The sequence below is a fragment of the Ranitomeya imitator genome, chromosome 4, assembly GCF_032444005.1.
Source record: "Ranitomeya imitator isolate aRanImi1 chromosome 4, aRanImi1.pri, whole genome shotgun sequence".
In the NCBI taxonomy this organism is placed as follows: domain Eukaryota; kingdom Metazoa; phylum Chordata; class Amphibia; order Anura; family Dendrobatidae; genus Ranitomeya; species Ranitomeya imitator.
The window spans coordinates 183691046-183712369 of NC_091285.1; the positions used below are offsets into that span (position 1 = coordinate 183691046).

The 21324-nt window shown below is 42.2% G+C and overlaps 1 protein-coding gene across 1 annotated transcript in view; it reads right to left on the reverse strand.

The window, feature by feature from the left end:
• PDE6A (phosphodiesterase 6A) overlaps positions 1-20941 on the reverse strand; it is a 155777-nt gene extending 134836 nt beyond the window's left edge. Inside the window, exon 1 of the mRNA XM_069764158.1 lies at positions 20236-20941. Coding sequence (XP_069620259.1) covers positions 20236-20709 — 474 coding nt within the window. The 5' untranslated portion in view covers positions 20710-20941. The remainder of the gene's footprint in view (positions 1-20235) is intronic.
• Between the last annotated feature and the right edge of the window lie 383 nt (positions 20942-21324).

Sequence of the window (21324 nt, forward strand, 5' to 3'; positions counted from 1 at the left end):
TGAGTAATAAAGTCCTGGAATTAATTGTCAGATGACCTGACTCTTCAAGTATATTTGTGGGGTCTGGAGTATACAGACGTGGGCATGTGGACGAGAATTTGTCTGAATAATAGTTTGGTATGTGATGATGAAATCTTGGAATTAATTGTCAGATGACCTGCCTTTTTTTTTCAAGAACATTTGTGGGATCCACATTCTGGAGTGTACAGACGTGGGAATTTGGACAAGAATTTCTCTGAATGATAGTTTAGCATGTGATGATCAAGTCCTGAAATTAATTGTGAAATGCAGTAAAATGTCTTTTACTGATAAAAATATTCTTTTTATTCTTTTTATTACTTGTCCAATAGAAATTCCTCTCTACCGGGGCCCTCTAAACAGAAAATATAAATTATTAAAAAAAAAAAAATAATAAGACATACAATTTGGTCTTATTCAAGTCAAATTAATACTGGGAAGTTGTGTGCTGGATTTCCAAAGAGGGGGTGACAAAAAGTCCTGGTTGGGATTGGCACATGGGGCAATAATGCCAGGAATGACTATTTCTATCGTACTTCCTACAAACTTCATCTTTTTTGGACGGTTTTGGGTGAGAGTGGCAGGGACAGGGCGAATGAAATGTCACTCCGAGAATCTCCGGACATCCTCTGACTCAAAGACTTCAATCCTGTGCCTTTGAGTCAAATAGGAAACACGTGACAGTTTTCTCCTGGAATTGGAGAAATGCCAGTGCTCCTTGTGATCTTTTATAGAGGACAAAGCTGTTGTAGTTAGCAATCTGGATGAGGTAGATTGCTACCTTTTTATATTAGGCTCTGGTCTTCCGCTTTACCAATTAGGCTGTGTGCACACGTTCAGGTTTTTTCGCGTTTTTTCACTTTTTTGCGGTAAAAACGCTATAAAAACTCATTAAAAATGCATACATTATGCATCCTATCATTTAGAATGCATTCTGCATGTTTTGTGCACATGATGCGTTTACTAAGCGCGGCCCTGCACTTAGTAACCCGATGTTTACCCTGGTTACCCTGTGGACTTCGGCATCGTTGAAGACAGTTTCAACGATGCCGAAGTTGTTCCCCTGATCAGTTGGTCGCTGGAGAAAGCTGTCTGCGTGACAGCTCCCCAGCGACCACACAACGACTTACCAACGATCACGGCCAGGTCGTATCGCTGGTCGTGATCGTTGGTAAGTCGTTTAGTGTAACGGTACCTAAAGACAGGAAATATGGATGTGTATTGTAGCAGACTTCAATTTTTTTAAGCACTATACTCATAATAGTGCAGTGGTTAAAGAATAAAAAAAACACTGCTTAATCCTGCTTACCTAGCCCTGTTCTCCTGATGAGCTGCTCTGGTTTGCACTGGTTCTACATAGTGTTATCGCTGCACCTGCTGCACTCAAAAACACATACTGAATGGTGAAACAGGCAGCTTATGGCTCTCTCTACTACCATTGTATTCAATGATATCTGAATCCAGAGGTGCAGATATAGTCGAAATTATTATTTATTATTATTATTATTTATTATTATAGCGCCATTTATTCCATGGCGCTTTACATGTGAGGAGGGGTATACATAATAAAACAAGTACAATAAGGAAATCTGGACATACCTCTTACTTCCTGACACAGAAAACCCACTGTATCTCAGAAGACTGGGCGGTATGCCGAGATAAAAAAAAGAAGTACAGTATATAACAGCTTCTAATGGGTTAATTTGAAAAAAAAGTAGACATAGATGGACAGGTGAAGGATATTGTTGTTTTTTTATTTTTGTTTTATTACAAGAGATGAGAGATTCAGTGGAATTAGGAGGTAGGTGAGTGCGGCGCCCCAGGGTCCTGGTCATCGCAGTGGTATTGCTTTTCTCTCGGGGAGAGTGATACTACATTTGGAGGCAAGAAAGGATAACTGCATTCTGGTTTCACAAACATGCAACGCATTTCACACTCCAGGCCACCAGGGGGAGCGTCTGCTCCTATTAATTAGGTCACTCCCCACATATATATATATAACTGGTAGTCTGGAGGGAAAGTTAGTCAGTTCCAGACAGTAGGCTGAGGAGGAGAGAAGTTAAAGGAGCTGTGCATGCCCTCAGAGCTGCAGCTCCCAGAAAGAGATATTGAAAGGAAGAATTGTATTGTAGCGAGCGTGAAGGAAGTCGAAGCAAAGGAGAGGATACCAGAAGGGGACCAGCACCGCTCAGGCTGTCTCCTTCTGAGGCACAAAATCCCGGTAGCCAGAACACCGAGGGAGTAAGGACCTCTACGCCTTATTTCAGAGACCTGCAGGACAGCCAATTGCAGGTTACCTGTCCGCACCTACACCCAGGAGGCACGGTGACACCTACAGAGCCGGGTTATCTAAGAGACCCTATAAACAGGCTCAAGTCACCAGTCATACGGGTTTTGTCCTATCCTATATTGGGGACAGAGAGAGCGAAACATCGCATCTGTGAGACCCTTATGTGAAGCCATAGGCAGTAAGGGACTACACCACCACAGCACAAGGGAAGGCTACTGATTTCCACCTGGACAATGGAACTCTGGACTTGCCTCCAAACCGACTGGACTCTGCCTGCCCTGTAATCTGGTGCCCTGGACTGTGGATGCTGAAGTCTTCAGTAAAGGTAAAGAGACTGCAACCTTGTGTCCTCGTTCTTCTCTGCGCCTCTCACCATTCCACCGTCTACACACCGGGAAGCCCTGGGGACATACTGTGCAAGGTATACCATCTAGCTGCCATAACATCACCCCAGTGGACCTCTTAAAGCAGCGTCGGTCACCCTGACCGAATACCACAAGTGGCGTCACGAACATAAACTTGATCCCTTTAAAGACCTTTCCCTTTTACACGGATGTTCCAGGGCCACGGACCGGGTCAGCCCCCGTGACATCCCCCTGTGAACCGAAGGACCCGGTACCGAGTACCCCACAGCCCTTGCGGGGCGATCCATGAGTATAACTCTGATTGTTATTTTTAAATAAAAATGTAAAAATGTTTTTGTTTTATTTCAAATAAAGGACTTTATTCTGGCTGTGTTTTCATTTACAATATAACTATAGGATTAGTAATATAGAGGTGTCTTATAAACACCTCTCCATTACTAAGCCGTGTTCTTGATGTCACCAGGCAATGCAAAGTTGACATCAACCCCACAAATATTACTCCACTTGCCACCGCTACAGTGCAAATGGTAAGAGCCAGGCAAAGCGCCAGATTTTCCTTTTCTTGGGCGGTTGTGGGCTGCTATTTTTTTTCTGGTGGAGTCAATATCCATGGCCCCTTATCAGCCTGAGAGTACCAGCCCCCAGCTGTCAGCTTTAGCTTGGCTGGTTGTAATAATGGTGGGGACTCCACAGTTTTTTTAAATTATTTATTTTAAAAAACAGCGTCGGGACCCCTGTTCTTGATAACCAACCTTGCTAACACTGACAGCTGAGGGTTGCCCCTAGCTGTCAGTTTTAATGGCTGGTTGTAGAAAATACAGGGGAACCCATGCCATGTTTTTCATTTATTTATAGCGCAGACAGTGGGTAATGAATATTCCCATCAGCCGCCTCCTGCTCTCACTGGTATTAGCAGCAGCAGGTGTAGGCTGATGGGAGTAATAATCTCATCAGCCGCTGCCTGCTGTCACTGTTATCAGTTGAATAGAACTCTCATCAATCTCCCCTGCTCGCGCTGATCACCGCTGCTTCTCAGGTGCCGGTGCATATGGTACTGATGTGTCACTTCGGGCAGTATACAGTTGCTACACGTGTGCCACAAGTATTACACACACGGATACATGGACACTGATATCTCTGGTACCATTTTTCCGGGACTGGAAAGATCAGAACGTGTGCAACCGGCATTAGGCATATATATCCTTCTCATTGTATGTTTTCTATATTCATATTAATTCTTGGAGTGCTCATTTGTAATATGATTTTAACCCCTTCATGACCAATGATGTATAGATACATCATAGGCCGTGTCTTTCGCTTTGATGCAAGCAATTACAGACAGCCACATTTAACACCAGTATGTTGGAAGGGCAACACAAAAAAAAATTGAAAAACCATAATTACGTTTTTTTGGTCACTGCAACATCGCAATAAAATGCAATAACAGGCAATCAAACATTGTATCTATCCTAAATAGTATCACTAAAAATGTTAGCTCGACGCTTAAAAAATAAGCCCTCATGCAGTCTCAGATCACCAAAAATGGAGATGCTATTGGGTCTTCTTGCAAACTTTTCCTTTTTTTTCACCACTTACAGTTGTGCTCAAAAGTTTACATACCCCGGCAGAATTTTTGCTTTCTAGTCATTATGATTTGAAAAGAGAAAACACAGTAGTTTGACAAAGAATGGCTTCACCCAACCACTAACCATGAGTGGAGAAAAAGTTTTGGTGTTATCATTCATATTCTCTGAAAAAGACCAAGAAAGCAAAAATTCTGCCGGGGTATGTAAACTTTTGAGCACAACTGTAAATAAAAAAGAACCCATACATGTTTGGTATCTGCAAACTCATAATTACCTGGGTAATCATAATGACAGGTCAATTTTAGCATTTGTTGAACATGATAAAAAGAAGACAGACACCGCCGAATCATTGGCACCCATACAGCGTCCACAGTCACTAAGTCTACCTCATTATAGTGAATCTTGTGCTGGGGGTTCCGTCTGAGTCACGTATTTTTATGATTTAAAAAGAGAAAACACAGTAGTTTGATAATAAATGGCTTCACCCAAACACTAACCATGAGTGGAGAAAACGTTTTGGTGTTATCATTCATATTCTCTGAAAAAAAGCCAAGAAAGCAAAAATTCTGATGGGGTATGTAAACTTTTGAGCACAATTGTATACTGTAGGGACAGACATATTTAAGGTTTTTGGTTAGCACATAGTGGGAGTGGAATGCCCTAGCAAAAAGGAACTGCTTCCTGGTATCAGGTAACCAAGGTCAAGTTCAAGTTGCAGTGGGCAAGCATCTATTGTTCGGGCAGTGGGAAGCCGTACTGGAATCCCTTTTGGATATACCTGCAACGTCCGGAGCTCAAGGCTCGGTACAGGTACTACCAAGAGTGCCTTATCCTCTGGCATACAAGGGACGATGGATGTGGAACTGTGTTACGGGAAGGTAATGGATCCTGGGTGCACTGCGGGACTGGGCGGGAAACCATGGGGCTGAAGGAACACTAAATATAGAGATAGTCAAGGAGGAACGGAAAGTAATGCTGAAGATGCACTGTCTTAAAGAAACACAAAAACTAAGAAGTGTTGAGCCCAATACTGCCTGTGACATTGTGCTGAACTTGAAATGTCCAGTAAACCTTTGCTTGTTAAAATGAACTGTGTGTCCCCTGAGTTGTATGTGGCAGCTCCTGGAGATGAAGGCCTGGAGAAAATGTAGCACAGGCGTGTACTACGGAGGACAGATAATGAACTTCAATCCAATATTGTGGCCAGCATGCAGCCAGCGGGTAAGGAAATGGTGAATCAAACACCCGAAAACTCTGCCCATATGACCGAAAACCAGTCCCGCCAAATTCAGGTGACAGGTTCCCTTTAAAAAGATGAGAGAGGCCTGTAATTGACATCATAGGCAGACCACAACTATGAGAGTCAAATGAGAAAACAAATCCAGAAAATCACCTTTATTATTTATTTTTCAAATTATGGTGGAAAATAAGTATGTGGTCACCTAAAAACATGCAAGATTTCTGGCTCTCACAGACCTGTAACTTCTTCCTCTGTCCTCCACTCACTACCTGTAGTAATGGCACCTGTTTGAACTTGTTATCAGTATAAAAGACACCTGTCCACAACCTCAAACAGTCACACTCCAAGAGAATCGTACGTCATAGCAGATCATTTGAAACTTTCTTTCGTCATCAAGTGTCCCGCTGTGGCGGCATGATCGCATCGTGTAACAAAGGTGTGCATGATATTCTCCACCTCCTCTGCTGATTCTACATCACAAATACGTCATGAAATTATCGCTCCAGCGTCGTGCATTGCGAAGTGTGACCGCAGTCTACGACGCTGGAGCGATAATGGAGCGACGCTGTAGTGTCACGGATCGTGCCGTCATAGCGACCAAAGTGACACTGTGAGACGGTACCTTAAGATTCAATGTAAGTCATTGCTGCAGCTTGAACTTTCCTGTAGATTGGGTGATGGTGGAGCAGATGACTCTCACTGACAGCTGACCTGAACTGCATGAAAGTTCAAAATGGTGCAAAAAATCATCAAACCATGCTTCAGAGTCTCCGCTGACTCAAGATGCCGGATCCATCCCTGTCCCTGACCTCATGCCCAAGCACTCTGCTGACCTTTTCTCTCAAGCTACTCTCCAGTTTCCGGTGAGGAAGCAGCCATGCACGCTGGTGATGAACATCAGTAGACACAGTGTGCAGTGTGGGAGTGTCAACAATTAAAGGGTTGCCAGGCCATAACTTGTACACGATTAAATTACAGTACCAGCATCTGCTGCTTAGGGACCGGACCAGAACTTGCCCGGGTGCGCCTAGTGGTGATGCTGGCCCTGACTCATTACCATTGTTAAGGGAATACCGGAAGTAGTAGGTTCATGTGATACAATTGCATATAGTGATCTGACATTACAATTGATCCCTGTACTAAGCTTAGTTTATGTACTGATGATTGTTATGGTGAAGTATTCATGTACTGATGGTGGTTATGGTGATGTATTTATTTACTAATGGTGCTTCTAATAATGCATTCTTGTGCTGATGGTGATCCCGGCAATATATTCCTGTATGGATGGTGGTTCTGGTGATATCTTTCTGTAGTGATTATAGTTCTTGTGATGTTTTTATGTACTTATGGTGGTTCTGGGACAGTTAGTTCAGGGACCCATCCGATGCATGAGATTACCTTGACGTTAGTGAATGGGCTCACATTTTTGGCCAAATTTTCTGCTAAGCATCTCATGTGTTTTTTCATAGTTTTCACAAGCCATTATGCTATTCAAATTTCATGTATCACACATTCACTTCTTTAGTACAATTGAGTGCAGCCATTTATCTATTTGCTGTATTCATGTACTGATCATGGTTCTGGTGATGTATTAGTGTGCTGATGATGGTTATAGTGATGTATTTTTGGACTGATGGGTGACTTGGTGATGTATTTTTTGTACCTTTGTTGTTTCTGGTGATGTATTTCTGTATTAATTGGTGCTGTGAGGCTGTTTTCCTGTACTGCTGGTGGCTGTGATGCTGTATTTCTGCATCGTTGGTATTCTGGTATTGTATTCCTGTGCTGCTAATGGTTCAGTTCCGGCGTACATGTTACAATCCAAACCGTTTGTTGTAAGTGGTAATTCCTGAAGAAGGGGCCATAGGAGCCTTGAAACGCGTTGAATAAACCACTATTTTAATTCTACTACTAACAGGAACCTCATTATTACGGCAGTGCGGATATAATCCACATTACTTATCCAGTATATTGCTTCATATGGTCGGTGACTAGCCTGTGGATCTGCAGCAGCCGAAATCTTTACAAGCCTGCTATCAGTTTCACCAGGTGAGCAATTTTCTTGGTGATTCATCTATTCCTTTTGTGAGATAAGACCCTATTTGCCCTTTGTGTCTCCCCTTTCTTTTCAAATATTAACAATCCAAACCTTGTCAGATAAAGTGAAACATGGCTATAATAAAGTATTGTGGCATCTAAAAAAGTTAAGGGTTACAACATCTGTATTTGTGTTAGGCACATTAAGGCTACGTTCACATTGGCGTTCCGCCAATGTGCGTCGCTGTTGCGCCGGCGACGCAGCGGCGACGCGCCCCTATGTTTAACATAGGGGACGCGTGCGTCGTTTTGGTGGCGTTTTTCGCCACGTGCGTCGTTTCCGACGCTAGCGTCGGACGCAAGAAAACGCTACATGTAGCATTTTCTGTGCGTCCGATTTTCGTCGGAAAACGACGCACGCGTCGCAAAACGCGCGCGTTTTAGCGTGCGTCGCGCGTTGCGTCGCCGACGCACGGCGGCGCAACGCTAATGTGAACGTAGCCTAAAGGGGTTGTCCAGGCTCGGAATGAAAGTCTGCAGTCACTCTAATTGACTACAGAATTCTGATTCCTCACAGCGCGTACGCTGCATGCTGTCAGGATTCTCCAGTGCCAGAGACCAAAGCTGGAAGTCATGTAACTGCAAGTATGCAATTTACATACATGAGATCACGTGCTGTCTAGACATGCAGCGCTTCACTAAATTCACTTACACTGAGTGAGACCGCACACATCTAGTTAGACTGTGGCCCAAAATATGCAAATTGCTTACTGGCATTCACAGGACTGCCTGCCCTTGTGAGAATTCAAAAGTCTGCAGTCACATAGTTACTACAGATATTCATAACACACCTGGACAAGCTCTTTAATTATATAATTAAGCACTGTAGTATGCGCAATTTTAAAAGCGTGTAACATTCTCATTGTCAAGATTCGGCTCTTCTGGACAGCTCCAGCGGTCATCGCATGAACATTCATATGCGATTTTCACAGTTACGATCATATGTTATCTAGTTTCTCTTTCTGTTTCTCGTGATGAAGCATGAGGCGTAGTATTTCACTGAAGACTGAAAAATTATAAAGAGCAGCTAGTGAGCATGTGACTGTAACTGTGCAAATAGCATATGAACAGTCTCATGACTAGTACTGAAACTGCTGCTGTGTATAGGATGGATGCCAAAATGAATTATTCTCTTGAGTGCCAGAAAACCTAGATCTGTCTCTATGTGGAAGTATAATGAGATTACAAATCTGTATACTTTTAGTAATTGTCAAATACTTGCTTGACATCTAAGCATTAGCTTACTGGGTGGGCAAAATGGGATGATTGCTCAACATGCCAATACAGTTAAACTTTGCAAACAAGCAGGGAGCCTTAGGGTACCTTCACACTGAACAACTTAACAACGATATCGCTAGCGATCCGTGACGTTGCAGCATCCTGGCTAGCGATATCGTTGTGTTTGACACGCAGCAGCGATCTGGATCCTGCTGTGACATCGTTGGTCGGAGCAGAAAGGCCAGAACTTTATTTCGTCGCTGGATCTCCCGCAGACATCGCTGAATCGGCGTGTGTGACGCTGATCCAGCGATGTGTTCACTGGTAACCTGGGTAAACATCAGGTTACTAAGCGCAGGGCCGCGCTTAGTAACCCGATATTTACCCTGGTTACCATTGTAAATGTAAAAAAAAACCGTAACCGGCCGTAAAGTGACGTCACCGCTCTGCTTTACGGCCGGCCGGTGCTCACAGTCAGTGCGGGAAGCTGACGGCGAGGGGACAGACAGCGGAATGTAAGTATGTACTGTTTGGTTTTTTTTACATTTACAATGGTAACCAGGGTACACATCAGGTTACTAAGCGCGGCCCTGCGCTTAGTAACCCGATGTTTACCCTGGTTACCAGGGGACTTCGGCATCGTTGGTCGCTGGAGAGCTGTCTGTGTGACAGCTCTCCAGCGACCACACAGCGACGAAACAGTGACGCTGCAGCAATCGGCATCGTTTCCTATATCGCTGCAGCGTCGCTTAATGTGACGGTACCTTTAGTCTCATTGCTTTATCACACTTTGTTTTGTAGGCCACAGGTCACTTTAGTCCATGAACAGAAAAAATGAAAGTGCACTCACCAGTCCTGTGTATTGCGAGCCTTTATTAGGAATACATGCAGGTAATTTTAAGGGAGAACGTGGAATGAATGGACGACGGCCGTTTCGTGCTGCTGCACTTCTACGGGTCCGAATGCAGCACGAAACGGCCGTCGTCTATTCATTCCACGTTCTCCCTTAAAATTACCTGCATGTATTCCTAATAAAGGCTCGCAATACACAGTACTGGTGAGTGCACTTTCATTTTTTCTGTTCATGGATTTTTGTACTCTATTCACTTTGGTGCACCCGAATGTCCGTTTGGGTGTGTTATGGGCTCTGCAGTGGCACATAGCAGTAGGCATTTGGGGACCTGAAAGGTAGCAGTGCCGTGTCATTTTCTTTTGCTACATTGCCATTACAGGTCACTTTAGGCCTGCAACCTACTGAATAAAAGGGCATCAGAGTCCCAGGGCAAGTGGTGCGAAGACGTTACCGTGTCGCTCCACTTGCACCAAGACACTGACCATGCTGGCACACTCGCCAAATCCAGGGATAGGTAAGTGTAGTGCTTTCTAATTTCATGTGCATGTATTTGTAATGGTCTGTAGGTGCATTATAATATGTATAGGGAACTGTGGTGATATTATACAATATATAGTATATATATTATACTTCTTGACTGTGGGGGTATCATACTTCATGGGGGGGTGTTGGAGCATTATAGTACAGGGACATCATACCATCTTATTGGAAGGGAGTCTGTGGAGGGCATCATAATGTTTCAGGCGATTATAGGGGCCATCAAACTGTGTGGGATCGATGGAGTCATCATACTGTGATTGGAGCTCTGGAAGTTATCCTACTGTGTGGGTGGTGTGGTAGCCATCAAACTATGCGTGGGGGGCATCATACTATGTGTGGGCGACTGTGAATGAGATTATATTGTTTGGGGGCTATGTATAGAAAAAGTTTTAAACAAGTGGGCGCCGTCCAAAAAATCCTATCACTAAATATTCTGGGTTCACTACCAGGCATGTAATATATATGAAAAAACAAAATCCAGCTCACCATACCGACATTCCCATCATGATTAAGGGTGCTTAGTCACCGGAAACGCGTTGACCTTGGTTTTAATTTTTTTGTATGCTGATGTTTTGTCCTTTCACTATATTTTAAGTGAAATAAATTATGGATTTTTCACTATTTCGTTGAGCTGGATCTCCTTCTCTTTCATGTAATATATATACCATATATGAGTTTAAGAAAAAAGTACATGCAAAAAAACGGTTGGAACTCCACAAAGTTTTTCACAAAAAATATCAAATTTTATTTGCACACAAGAAATGCTACACACAATTTAAAAACATTTAAAAATTACTCCGAAGAGTAAAAGACTCCAAACTTCCACATTGAAATATATGTAATCTGGCCATGAGCTGATTATCTGCACCAAATAAATAACATAATACAAATGCTGCATATACTGTTTAACAGGAAAGATTTTTCCATATACGTGGGACCCTTTTTGAAGGCACTGTCTAGATGGAAGTGGACCTCACCATATGCCAGTATAAAGTGATGATCACTCTGGCGATGTTGTCCGCAATAGGTACAATCAGAATGCATGTATATACCAAACTAACAGGGTGCTTTAGATTATGGTATATACATGCATTCTGGCCAGATTACATATATTTCAATGTGGAAGTTTGGAGTCTTTTACTCTTTGGAGTAATTTTTAAATGTTTTTAAATTGTGTGTAGCATTTCTTGTGTGCAAATAAAATTTGATATTTTTTGTGAAAAACTTTGTGGAGTTCCAACCGTTTTTTTGCATGTACTTTTTTCTTAAACTCATATATTGTTTGGGGGCTATGTGGCAATATTCCTATATGTAGGTGGTTGTGTGGGCATTCAAATGTTTTGTGATAATCTTGGAACCATCTTACTGTGTGGGGAGTTGTGTAAAATCATACTGTGTAAGGGTTATGTGTCCATAATACAATGTGTGGGTCTGTGAGAGCATAACAATGTTTGGTGTGGCAGTGAGGGCCAATACAATAGAAGGGATATGGAGGCGATCATATTGTGTGTGGGGAGCTTTAAGGGCATCAGGGTACAGTATTACTTTTTAGAGGCACTGAGGGGACAATGTTACATTTTAAGCGGTCAGTTAAGGGTCATTATTACATTACAGGGGCACTCAGGGTAGAGTAGATGGTGATAGTGCTGGAAATGTGGGAAGTACGGAAGATTCCTTGGGGGGTCTAGTTTCCAAAATGGAGTCACTTGTGGGGGGTTTCTACTGTTTAGGCACATCTGGGGCTCTGCAAAAGCGACATGACACCCGCAGACCATTCCAACAAAGTCTGCATTCCAAAACGTCACTACTTTCCTTCCTGTGTGCCGAAACTGTCGTTTTCTCCCACATATGGGGTATCAGTGTACTCAGGACAAATTGGACAACAACTTAAGGGGTCCAATTTCTCTTGTTACCCTTATGAAAAAAAAAATTGGTGGCTGAAAGATCATTTGTGTGGAAAAAAATATGATTTTTTATTTTCATGGTGCTACATTTTAAACTTTATTGAAACACTTGGGGGTTCAAAGTGCTCACCATACATGTAGATAAGTTCCTTGGGGGGTCTAGTTTTCAAATTGCGGTCACTAATGAAGCCGACGGCTGGTGGCAGATGGTCATAACCTGGGAAGGGGATAATATCCATGGAGCTTCCCAGTGTATTAATATCAGCTTACAGATGTATACTTAGCTTTTACTGGTTATTGACACTTGCATGACACTCGTCAGACTTTTCTGGAGCAAAATCAGAACATTTTTTTTCACGGTGATGGGTATGAGCCCTTAGGCAGAGGTTTGTGCTGCCCAAAAAGTTATATTAAGAAAAAAAGAGCGCACTCAGCTATCTTAGGTTGGTGCTGGCTGTACTTGGGAAAAACCCAACAACAAGTCCAATATAGAAAAATCAGCCGCACTCTTATGGTATATCTTTGCAAAAATGTGATGTATTTATTCACATGTGTTGAGACAAAATTTTCATATATATATACACACACACAGCAGGGAGTATAAACGAAGTAGTAACGTTTCGACCCTGCCTCCGGTCTTTCTCAAACTGCGTTTTCTAGATAGTGTGCTTCTGTGGGCGTGTGACACACACGCCCACAGAAGCAGGACGACCTGACACCACAACAATAGGAGCCCTTAAAGGGACCACACTTCTTATTTTTCACACTATCTAGAAAACGCAGTTTGAGAAAGACCCGAGGCAGGGTCGAAACGTTACTACTTCGTTTATACTCCCTGCTGTGTGTGTGTATATATATATGAAAATTTTGTCTCAACACATGTGAATAAATACATCACATTTTTGCAAAGATATACCATAAGAGTGCGGCTGATTTTTCTATACTGCCCAAAAAGTTGATCGTCAACAGATTAACTCCTTAACCCCCAAGGGTGGTTTGCATGTTAATGACCGGGCCAATTTTTGCAATTCTGACCACTGTCCCTTTATGAAGTTATAACTCTGGAATGCTTGCATGGATCCCGGTGATTCAGACAATGTTTTCTCAAGACATATTGTACTTCATGATAGTGGTAACATTTCTTTGATATGACTTGCGTTTGTGAAAAAAAAAGAAATTTGGTGAAAATTTTGAAACTTTTGCAATTTTCCAACTCTGCATTTTCATGCCCTTAAATCACAGAGATATGTCACACAAAATACTTAATAAGTAACATTTTCCACATGTCTACTTTACATTAGCACAATTTGGAACCAAAAAGTTTTTTCGTTAGGGAGTTAAAAGGGTTAAAAGTTGACGAGCAATTTCTCTTTTTTAGAACACCATTTTTTTTAGGGACCACATAACATTTGAAGTCACTTTGAGGGGTCTATATGATAGAGAATACCCAAGTGTGACACCATTCTAAAAACTGCACCCCTCAAGGTGCTCAAAACCATATTCAAGAAGTTTATTAACCCTTCAGGTGCTTCACAGGAATTTATGGAATGTTTTAAAAAAATGAACATTTAACTTTTTTTCACAAAAAATTTAATTCAGCTCCAATTTGTTTTATTTTACCAAGGGTAACAGGAGAAAATGGACCCCAAACATTGTTGTACAATTTGTCCTGAGTATGCCAATACCCCACATGTGGGGGTAAACCACTGTTTGGGCGCATGGCAGAGCTCGGAAGCGAAGGAGTGCCATTTGACTTTTCAATGCAAAATTGACTGGAATTGAGATGGGACGCCATGTTTCGTTTGGAGAGCCCCTGATGTGGCTAAACATTGAAACCCCCCACAAGTGACACCATTTTGGAAAGTAGACCCCCTAAGGAACTTATCTAGAGGTGTGGTGAGCACTTTGACCCACCAAGTGCTTCACAGAAGTTTATAATGTAGAACCGTAAAAATAAAAAATCATATTTTTTCACAAAAATTATCTTTTCACCCCCAATTTTTTATTTTCCCAAGGGTAAGAGAAGAAATTGGACCCCAAAAGTTGTTGTACAATTTGTACTGAGTACGCTGATAGCCCATATGTGGGGGTAAACCACTGTTTGGGCGGATGGGAGAGCTCGGAAGGGAAGGAGCGCAGTTTGACTTTTCAATGCAAAATTGACAGGAATTGAGATGGGACGCCATGTTGCGTTTGAAGAGCCACTGATGTGCCTAAACATTGAAACCCCCCACAAGTGACACCATTTTGGAAAGTAGATCCCCTAAGGAACTTATCTAGAGGTGTGGTGAGCACTTTGACCCACCAAGTGCTTCACAGAAGTTTATAATGTAGAACCGTAAAAATAAAAAATCATATTTTTTCACAAAAATTATCTTTTCGCCCCCAATTTTTTATTTTCCCAAGGGTAAGAGAAGAAATTGGACCCCAAAAGTTGTTGTACAATTTGTCCTGAGTATGCTGATACCCCATATGTGGGGGTAAACCACTGTTTGGGCGGATGGGAGAGCTCGGAAGGGAAGGAGCGCCGTTTGACTTTTCAAAGCAAAATTGACAGGAATTGAGATAGAACGCCATGTTGCGTTTGAAGAGCCACTGATGTGCCTAAACATTGAAACCCCCCACAAATGACACCATTTTGGAAAGTAGACCCCCTAAGGAACTTATCTAGAGGTGTGGTGAGCACTTTGACCCACCAAGTGCTTCACAGAAGTTTATAATGCAGAGCCGTAAAAATAAAACAAAATTTTTTTCCCACAAAAATTATTTTTTTAGCCCCAGTTTTGTATTTTCCTGAGGGTAACAGGAGAAATTGGACCCCAAAATTTGTTGCCCAATTTGTCCTGAGTGCGATGATACACCATATGTGGGGGGAACCACTGTTTGGGCACATGGGAGGGCTCAGAAGGGAAGGAGTGCCATTTGAATGCAGACTTAGATGGAATGGTCTGCAGGTGTCACATTGCGTTTGCAGAGCCCCTAATGTACCTAAACAGTAGAAACCCCCCACAAGTGACACCATTTTGGAAAGTAGACCCCCTTAGGAACTTATCTAGATGTGTGCTGAGCACTTTGACCCACCAAGGGCTTCACAGAAGTTTATAATGGAGAGCCGTAAAAATAAAACAAAAATTTTTTCCCACAAAAATTATTTTTTAGCCCCCAGTTTTGTATTTTCCCGAGGGTAACAGGAGAAATTCGACCCCACAATTTGTTGTCCAATTTGTCCTGAGTGCGCTGATACCCCATATGTGGGGGGGAACCACTGTTTGGGCGCATGGGAGGGCTCGGAAGGGAAGGAGCTCCATTTGGAATGAGGACTTAGATGGAATGGTCTGCAGGTGTCACATTGCATTTGCAGAGACCCTAATGTACCTAAACAGTAGAAACCTCCCACAAGTGACACCATTTTGGAAACTAGACCCCCTAAGGAACTCATCTAGATGTGTTGTGATAGCTTTGAACCCCCAAGTGTTTCACTACAGTTTGTAACGCAGAGCCGTGAAAATTAAAAAAAAAAATCTTTCCCCCCAAAATTATTTTTTAGCCCCCAGTTTTGTATTTTCCCGAGGGTAAGAGGAGAAATTCGACCCCAAAAGTTGTTGTCCAATTTGTCCTGAGTACGCTGATACCCCGAATGTTGGGGGAAACCACCGTTTGAGCGCATGGCAGAGCTCGGAAGGGAAGGAGCGCCATTTGGAATGCAGACTTAGATGGAATGGTCTGCAGACGTCACATTGCGTTTGCAGAACCCCTAATGTACCTAAACAGTAGAAACCCCCCACAAGTGACCCCATATTGGAAACTAGACCCCCCAGGGAACTAATCTAGATGTGTTGTGAGAACTTTGAACCCCCAAGTGTTTCACTACAGTTTATAACGCAGAGCCGTGAAAATAAAAAATCTTTTTTTTTCCCACAAAAAATATGTTTTAGCCCCGAGTTTTGTATTTTCCCAAGGGTAACAGGAGAAATTGGACCCCAAACGTTGTTGTCCTATTTGTCCTGAGTACGCTGATACCCCATATGTTGGGGTAAACCCCTGTTTGGGCACACGGGAGAGCTCGGAAGGGAAGAAGCACTGTTTTACTTTTTCAACGCAGAATTGGCTGGAATTGAGATCGGACGCCATGTCGCGTTTGGAGAGGCCCTGATGTGCCTAAACAGTGAAAACCCCACAATTATAACTGAAACCCTAATCCAAACACACCCCTAACCCTAATCCCAACAGTAACCCTAACCACACCTCTAACCCAGACACACCCCTAACCCTAATCCCAACCCTATTCCCAACCGTAAATGTAATCTAAACCCTAACTGTAACTTTAGCCCCAACCCAAACTGTAGCCCTAGCCCTAGCCCTAATCCTAACCCTTGCCCTAACCCTAGCCCTAACCCTAGCCCTAACCCTAACCCTAGCCCTAACCCTAGCCCTAGCCCTAACCCTAGCCCTAACCCTAGCCCTAACCCTAACCCTAACCCTAGCCCTAACCCTAGCCCTAACCCTAGCCCTAACCCTAACCCTAGCCCTAACCCTAGCCCTAACTCTAACCCTAGCCCTAATGGGAAAATGGAAATAAATACATTTTTTTAATTTTTCCCTAACTAAGGGGGTGATGAAGGGGGGTTTGATTTACTTTTATAGCGGGTTTTTTAGCGGATTTTTATGATTGGCAGCCGTCACACACTGAAAGACGCTTTTTATTGCAAAAAATATTTTTTGCGTTACCACATTTTGAGAGCTATAATTTTTCTATATTTTGGTCCACAGAGTCATGTGAGGTCTTGTTTTTTGCGGGACGAGTTGACGTTTTTATTGGTAACATTTTCGGGCACGTGACATTTTTTGATCGCTTTTTATTCCGATTTTTGTGAGGCAGAATGACCAAAAACCAGCTATTCATGAATTTCTTTTGGGGGAGGCGTTTATACCGTTCCGCGTTTGGTAAAATTGATAAAGCAGTTTTATTCTTTGGGTCAGTACGATTACAGCGACACCTCATTTATATCATTTTTTTATGTTTTGGCGCTTTTATATGATAAAAACTATTTTATAGAAAAAATAATTATTTTGGCATCGCTTTATTCTCAGGACTATAACTTTTTTATTTTTTTTTTAACTTTTTTACTTTGTCCCAGGGGGGGACATCACAGATCGGTGATCTGACAGTTTGCACAGCACTCTGTCAGATCACCGATCTGAGAGCAGTGCAGGCTGCTTCACAGTGCCTGCTCTGAGCAGGCTCTGTGAAGCCACCTCCCTCCCTGCAGGACCCGGATCCGCGGCCATCTTGGATCCGGGGCTCGAGCAGGGAGGGAGGGAGGTAAGACCCTCGCAGCAACGCGATCACATTGCGTTGCTGCGGGGGGCTCAGGGAAGCCCGCAGGGAGCCCCCTCCCTGCGCGGTGCTTCCCTGCACCGCCGGCACATCGCGATCATCTTTGATCGCGGTGTGCCAGGGGTCAATGTGCCGGGGGCGGTCCGTGACCGCTCCTGGCACATAGTGTCGGATGTCAGCTGCGATAGGCAGCTGACACCCGGCCGTGATCGGCGGCGCTCCCCCCGTGAGCGCCGCCGATCGCGCTGGACGTACTATCCCGTCCATGGTCATAGGGGCCCACCCCACATGGACGGGATAGCACGTCCGATGTCAGAAAGGGGTTAACCCTAATCCCACCTCTAACCCTAATCCCAACAATAACTTTAGCCCCAACCCTAACCCTAATGGGAAAATGGAAATAAATACATTTTTTTATTTTATTATTTTTCCCTGAGTAAGGGGGTGATAATGGGGGGTTTGATTTACTATTTATAGCAAATTTTTATGTTTGGCTGCTGTAACACACTAAAAGACGATTTTTATTGGAAAAAAATAGTTTTTGCATCACCATATTTTGAGAGCTATAATTTTTCCATGTTTTGGCCCACTGAGTCATGTGAGGTTCTGTTTTTTGCGGGGCGAGTTGCCATTTTTATTGGTACCATTTTTGGGCACATGAAATTTTTTGATCGCTTTTTATTCCGATTTTTGGGAGATAGAATGAACCAAAAACAGCAATTCCTGAATTTCTTTTGTGGCGGAGCGTTTACACCGTTCTGCTTGTGGTAAAATTGATAAAGCAGTTTTATTCTTCAGGTTAGTACGATTACAGCAATACCTCATTTATATCTTTTCTTTATGTTTTGGTGCTTTTACACAATAAAAACTATTTTATAGAAAAAATAATTATTTTTGCCTCGCTTTATTCTGAGAGCTATAACTTTTTTTATTTTTCTGCTCATGGAGCTGTATGGCAGCTTGTTTTTTTTGTGCGACAAGATGACGTTTTCAGAGTTACCATTTTTATTTACATCTGTCTTTTTGAACGCGTTTTATTGCACTTTTTGTTCGGCAGTATGATAAAGCATTGTTTTTTGCCTCGTTTTTTATTTCTTTTTTATGGTGTTCACTCAAGGGGTTAACTAATGGGACAGTTTTATAGGTTGGGTCGTTACGGACACAGCAATTCCAAATATGTGTACTTTTATTGGTTTTTTATTTACATAAATAAATGGATTTATTGGAAAAATATTTATTTTTTTCTTTATTTGGGGATTTAAAAAAAATATATTTTTACACATTCTAATTTTTTTTTAACTTTATAACATTGTCCCAGGATGGGACATCACTATATTACATCAGATTGCAGATCTGACACTTTGAACAGCACAGTGTCAGATCAGCGATCTGACAGGCAGGGAAAGAGGTTTGCTGGCGCCTGTTCTCAGCAGGCACTGACAAGCCACCTCACTGACGGACCCAAAAGGACCCTGCGGCCATCTTGGGGCTGGGGTCTCCATGGAGACCATGAGAATAACGTGGTCACGTTGCGTTATTCTAATGAAAGCGCGCAGGGATGGGGGTTCCCATGATGCCCCTCTATGTTGCTGTCACTACTGACAGTGGCATCAGAGGGGTTAAATGCCCGCGATTGGTGCTAGCACCGATTGTGGGCATTGCTGCGGGGTGTCAGCTGTCACATACAGCTGACACCCGCACGTGATCGCCACGGTGCTCACCATGAGTTCCCACAGCTCAGTACTAGTATGGCGCATGTCGCGAAGGGGTTAAATATTCAGGCTTCAAGTTTATCAACCTTTTCAATTGACAGACAGCACTGTAGTTTTTCAATAATAACATTATTTATCAAAAATCAATATTGCCTAATAACTTTGAAATCTCTCAATATGTTCTGCAGAACTGATAACAACCACTATATGGTCATCATATATTGTAATATCATTTTTGGGCTAATTTCATTAACAGCATAGTCATCTACTGAGAATCACCTTTACCCTCAATGACTAAGTGCATCACTGTAGTTGTAAGCATGGTTACCTAAGTTAGGTGCCCAATCAGATGTGTTTTGCACCGACTGTGCCGAACCCATAGGTACACCTCTAGATCTAAGTGTAAGATTCATACATTATGTAGCCTACTACTATTGTCAAATTGAGTATTTGCCTATACGATGGACATAATTACATTTTATAGCTAAGTGAGTTTATGAAAATATTGGAATTGGTGTAGTGATAAACATACAACCAATAACAAAGTATACCAATACATACAAAATATATTTCTCTCCTTGACATTTCTTCTACCTATATCATCTTAATAGGATTATCTTCTCAGACAAAAAAAAAACGTTCAGGGGAATCTCCTTCGAGTTCTATGGGTAAATGCTTAGTTAGGGTGTTTCGTACATTTTGGCATTGTGAAGTTTACTACTTGTGACAGATCTAATTGGGTCAGGTGAAATAAGGTTGTTTTACTAAACAGGAAAAATATAAGAGCCTGCCATCTGTAATCAAAGCATCTTCATGTTCCAGGACAATACTAAATGGCAGCTTATCTTGTAAAGGTGCAACCCCATTTCAAAGGAAGGATTTATTCCTGGATTAAATATCTATGTGAATTCTACGTGACCCGTGTGAGCTCCTGCTCTGAATTATTATTACATTTTGTATGCAGGCTCAGTTATGAAGGAAACAATAGTAAGTATACTTTCTACGTATTTTACAGGGTCGGACAAACAGGAAACATAGCTTTTTTAAAGTTTTTTCTTTGTTTGTTTTACTCACCTCTAAAACATTTGAAACATTAACTAATTTCTTAGACTGTGCCACAAATCCTAATACTCCAGTATCCAGAGGAAAAACAATTTCAGAGTCTGGTTGTACCAAACATTCTTCCATGACAGCATCCTTATTGACATTAAAGAGTCGGGTGGCCAATTCCGCAGTACCATTCCTCATGCGGTACATAAACAAACTCATACGGTCCGCTTGAATAATAAAGGATATCCTCTTGAGTACATTGAAAACACATCTTTCAACATTGAGGTTCTCCTGGAATCCTCTAACTAGGTCAAAGACTATTTCACTTTCCTCCACACTGCTCAAGTTGTGATAGGTCTCGAAGTCCACATTAGTGTTGTCAGAGCTCAGAAGCTCAAATATAACTCCAGATCTAAATTTACCGTCATAGTAATCTTTGGCAAAAGTTGGATTGGAGTCTAAATACTTCTCTACTGCCTCCTCTGAGAGCGCGGTCATGTTGAGAACAGTACTTACAGATCAGACTGGACCTCTCCAGGAATGCCTCTGAAGTCAACAAAGGTAGTTCAATGCATTAAAATAGAAAAAAAATGGAGAATTATGGAAACCCAGGGAAATTGAGATATCCCCTGGGTATTTCTCGATCAGCGGGACAGAAGGAACTCATGCCATTTCCTTGCTCTGAGCAGTAAGCCTGATTTGGATGCATTCGTGTAAGTTGGTTCTTAGCAAGGCCAGCATTATTCCACTAATAGTGAAGGTGAAATAGGGATTACCCTGATCATTTTAATTGGTCACATGATATTTCTGTAATCCAGTAACCAATCACATTAAAGGATGAAGACGATTGCCAGTGATACTCAGTCTGTTGTGGTATGCAGATTAAAATTGAGTCAAGGAAAGCAACGTGTTGGTAAAAGAAAACTGACCAAACATTCACAATGTACCACATTAAGCTCACACGTGGAATGGTATTAATTTTGGGTGAATATCCCGCACTTGCTTTAATTACTGTAGGGATATACGTACATATAACTGTTAATCATAACACAGGTCTGAGGCATTTGAGAAATGCTACAGGGTTATATTATATTATATTAAAGAAAAAAATCC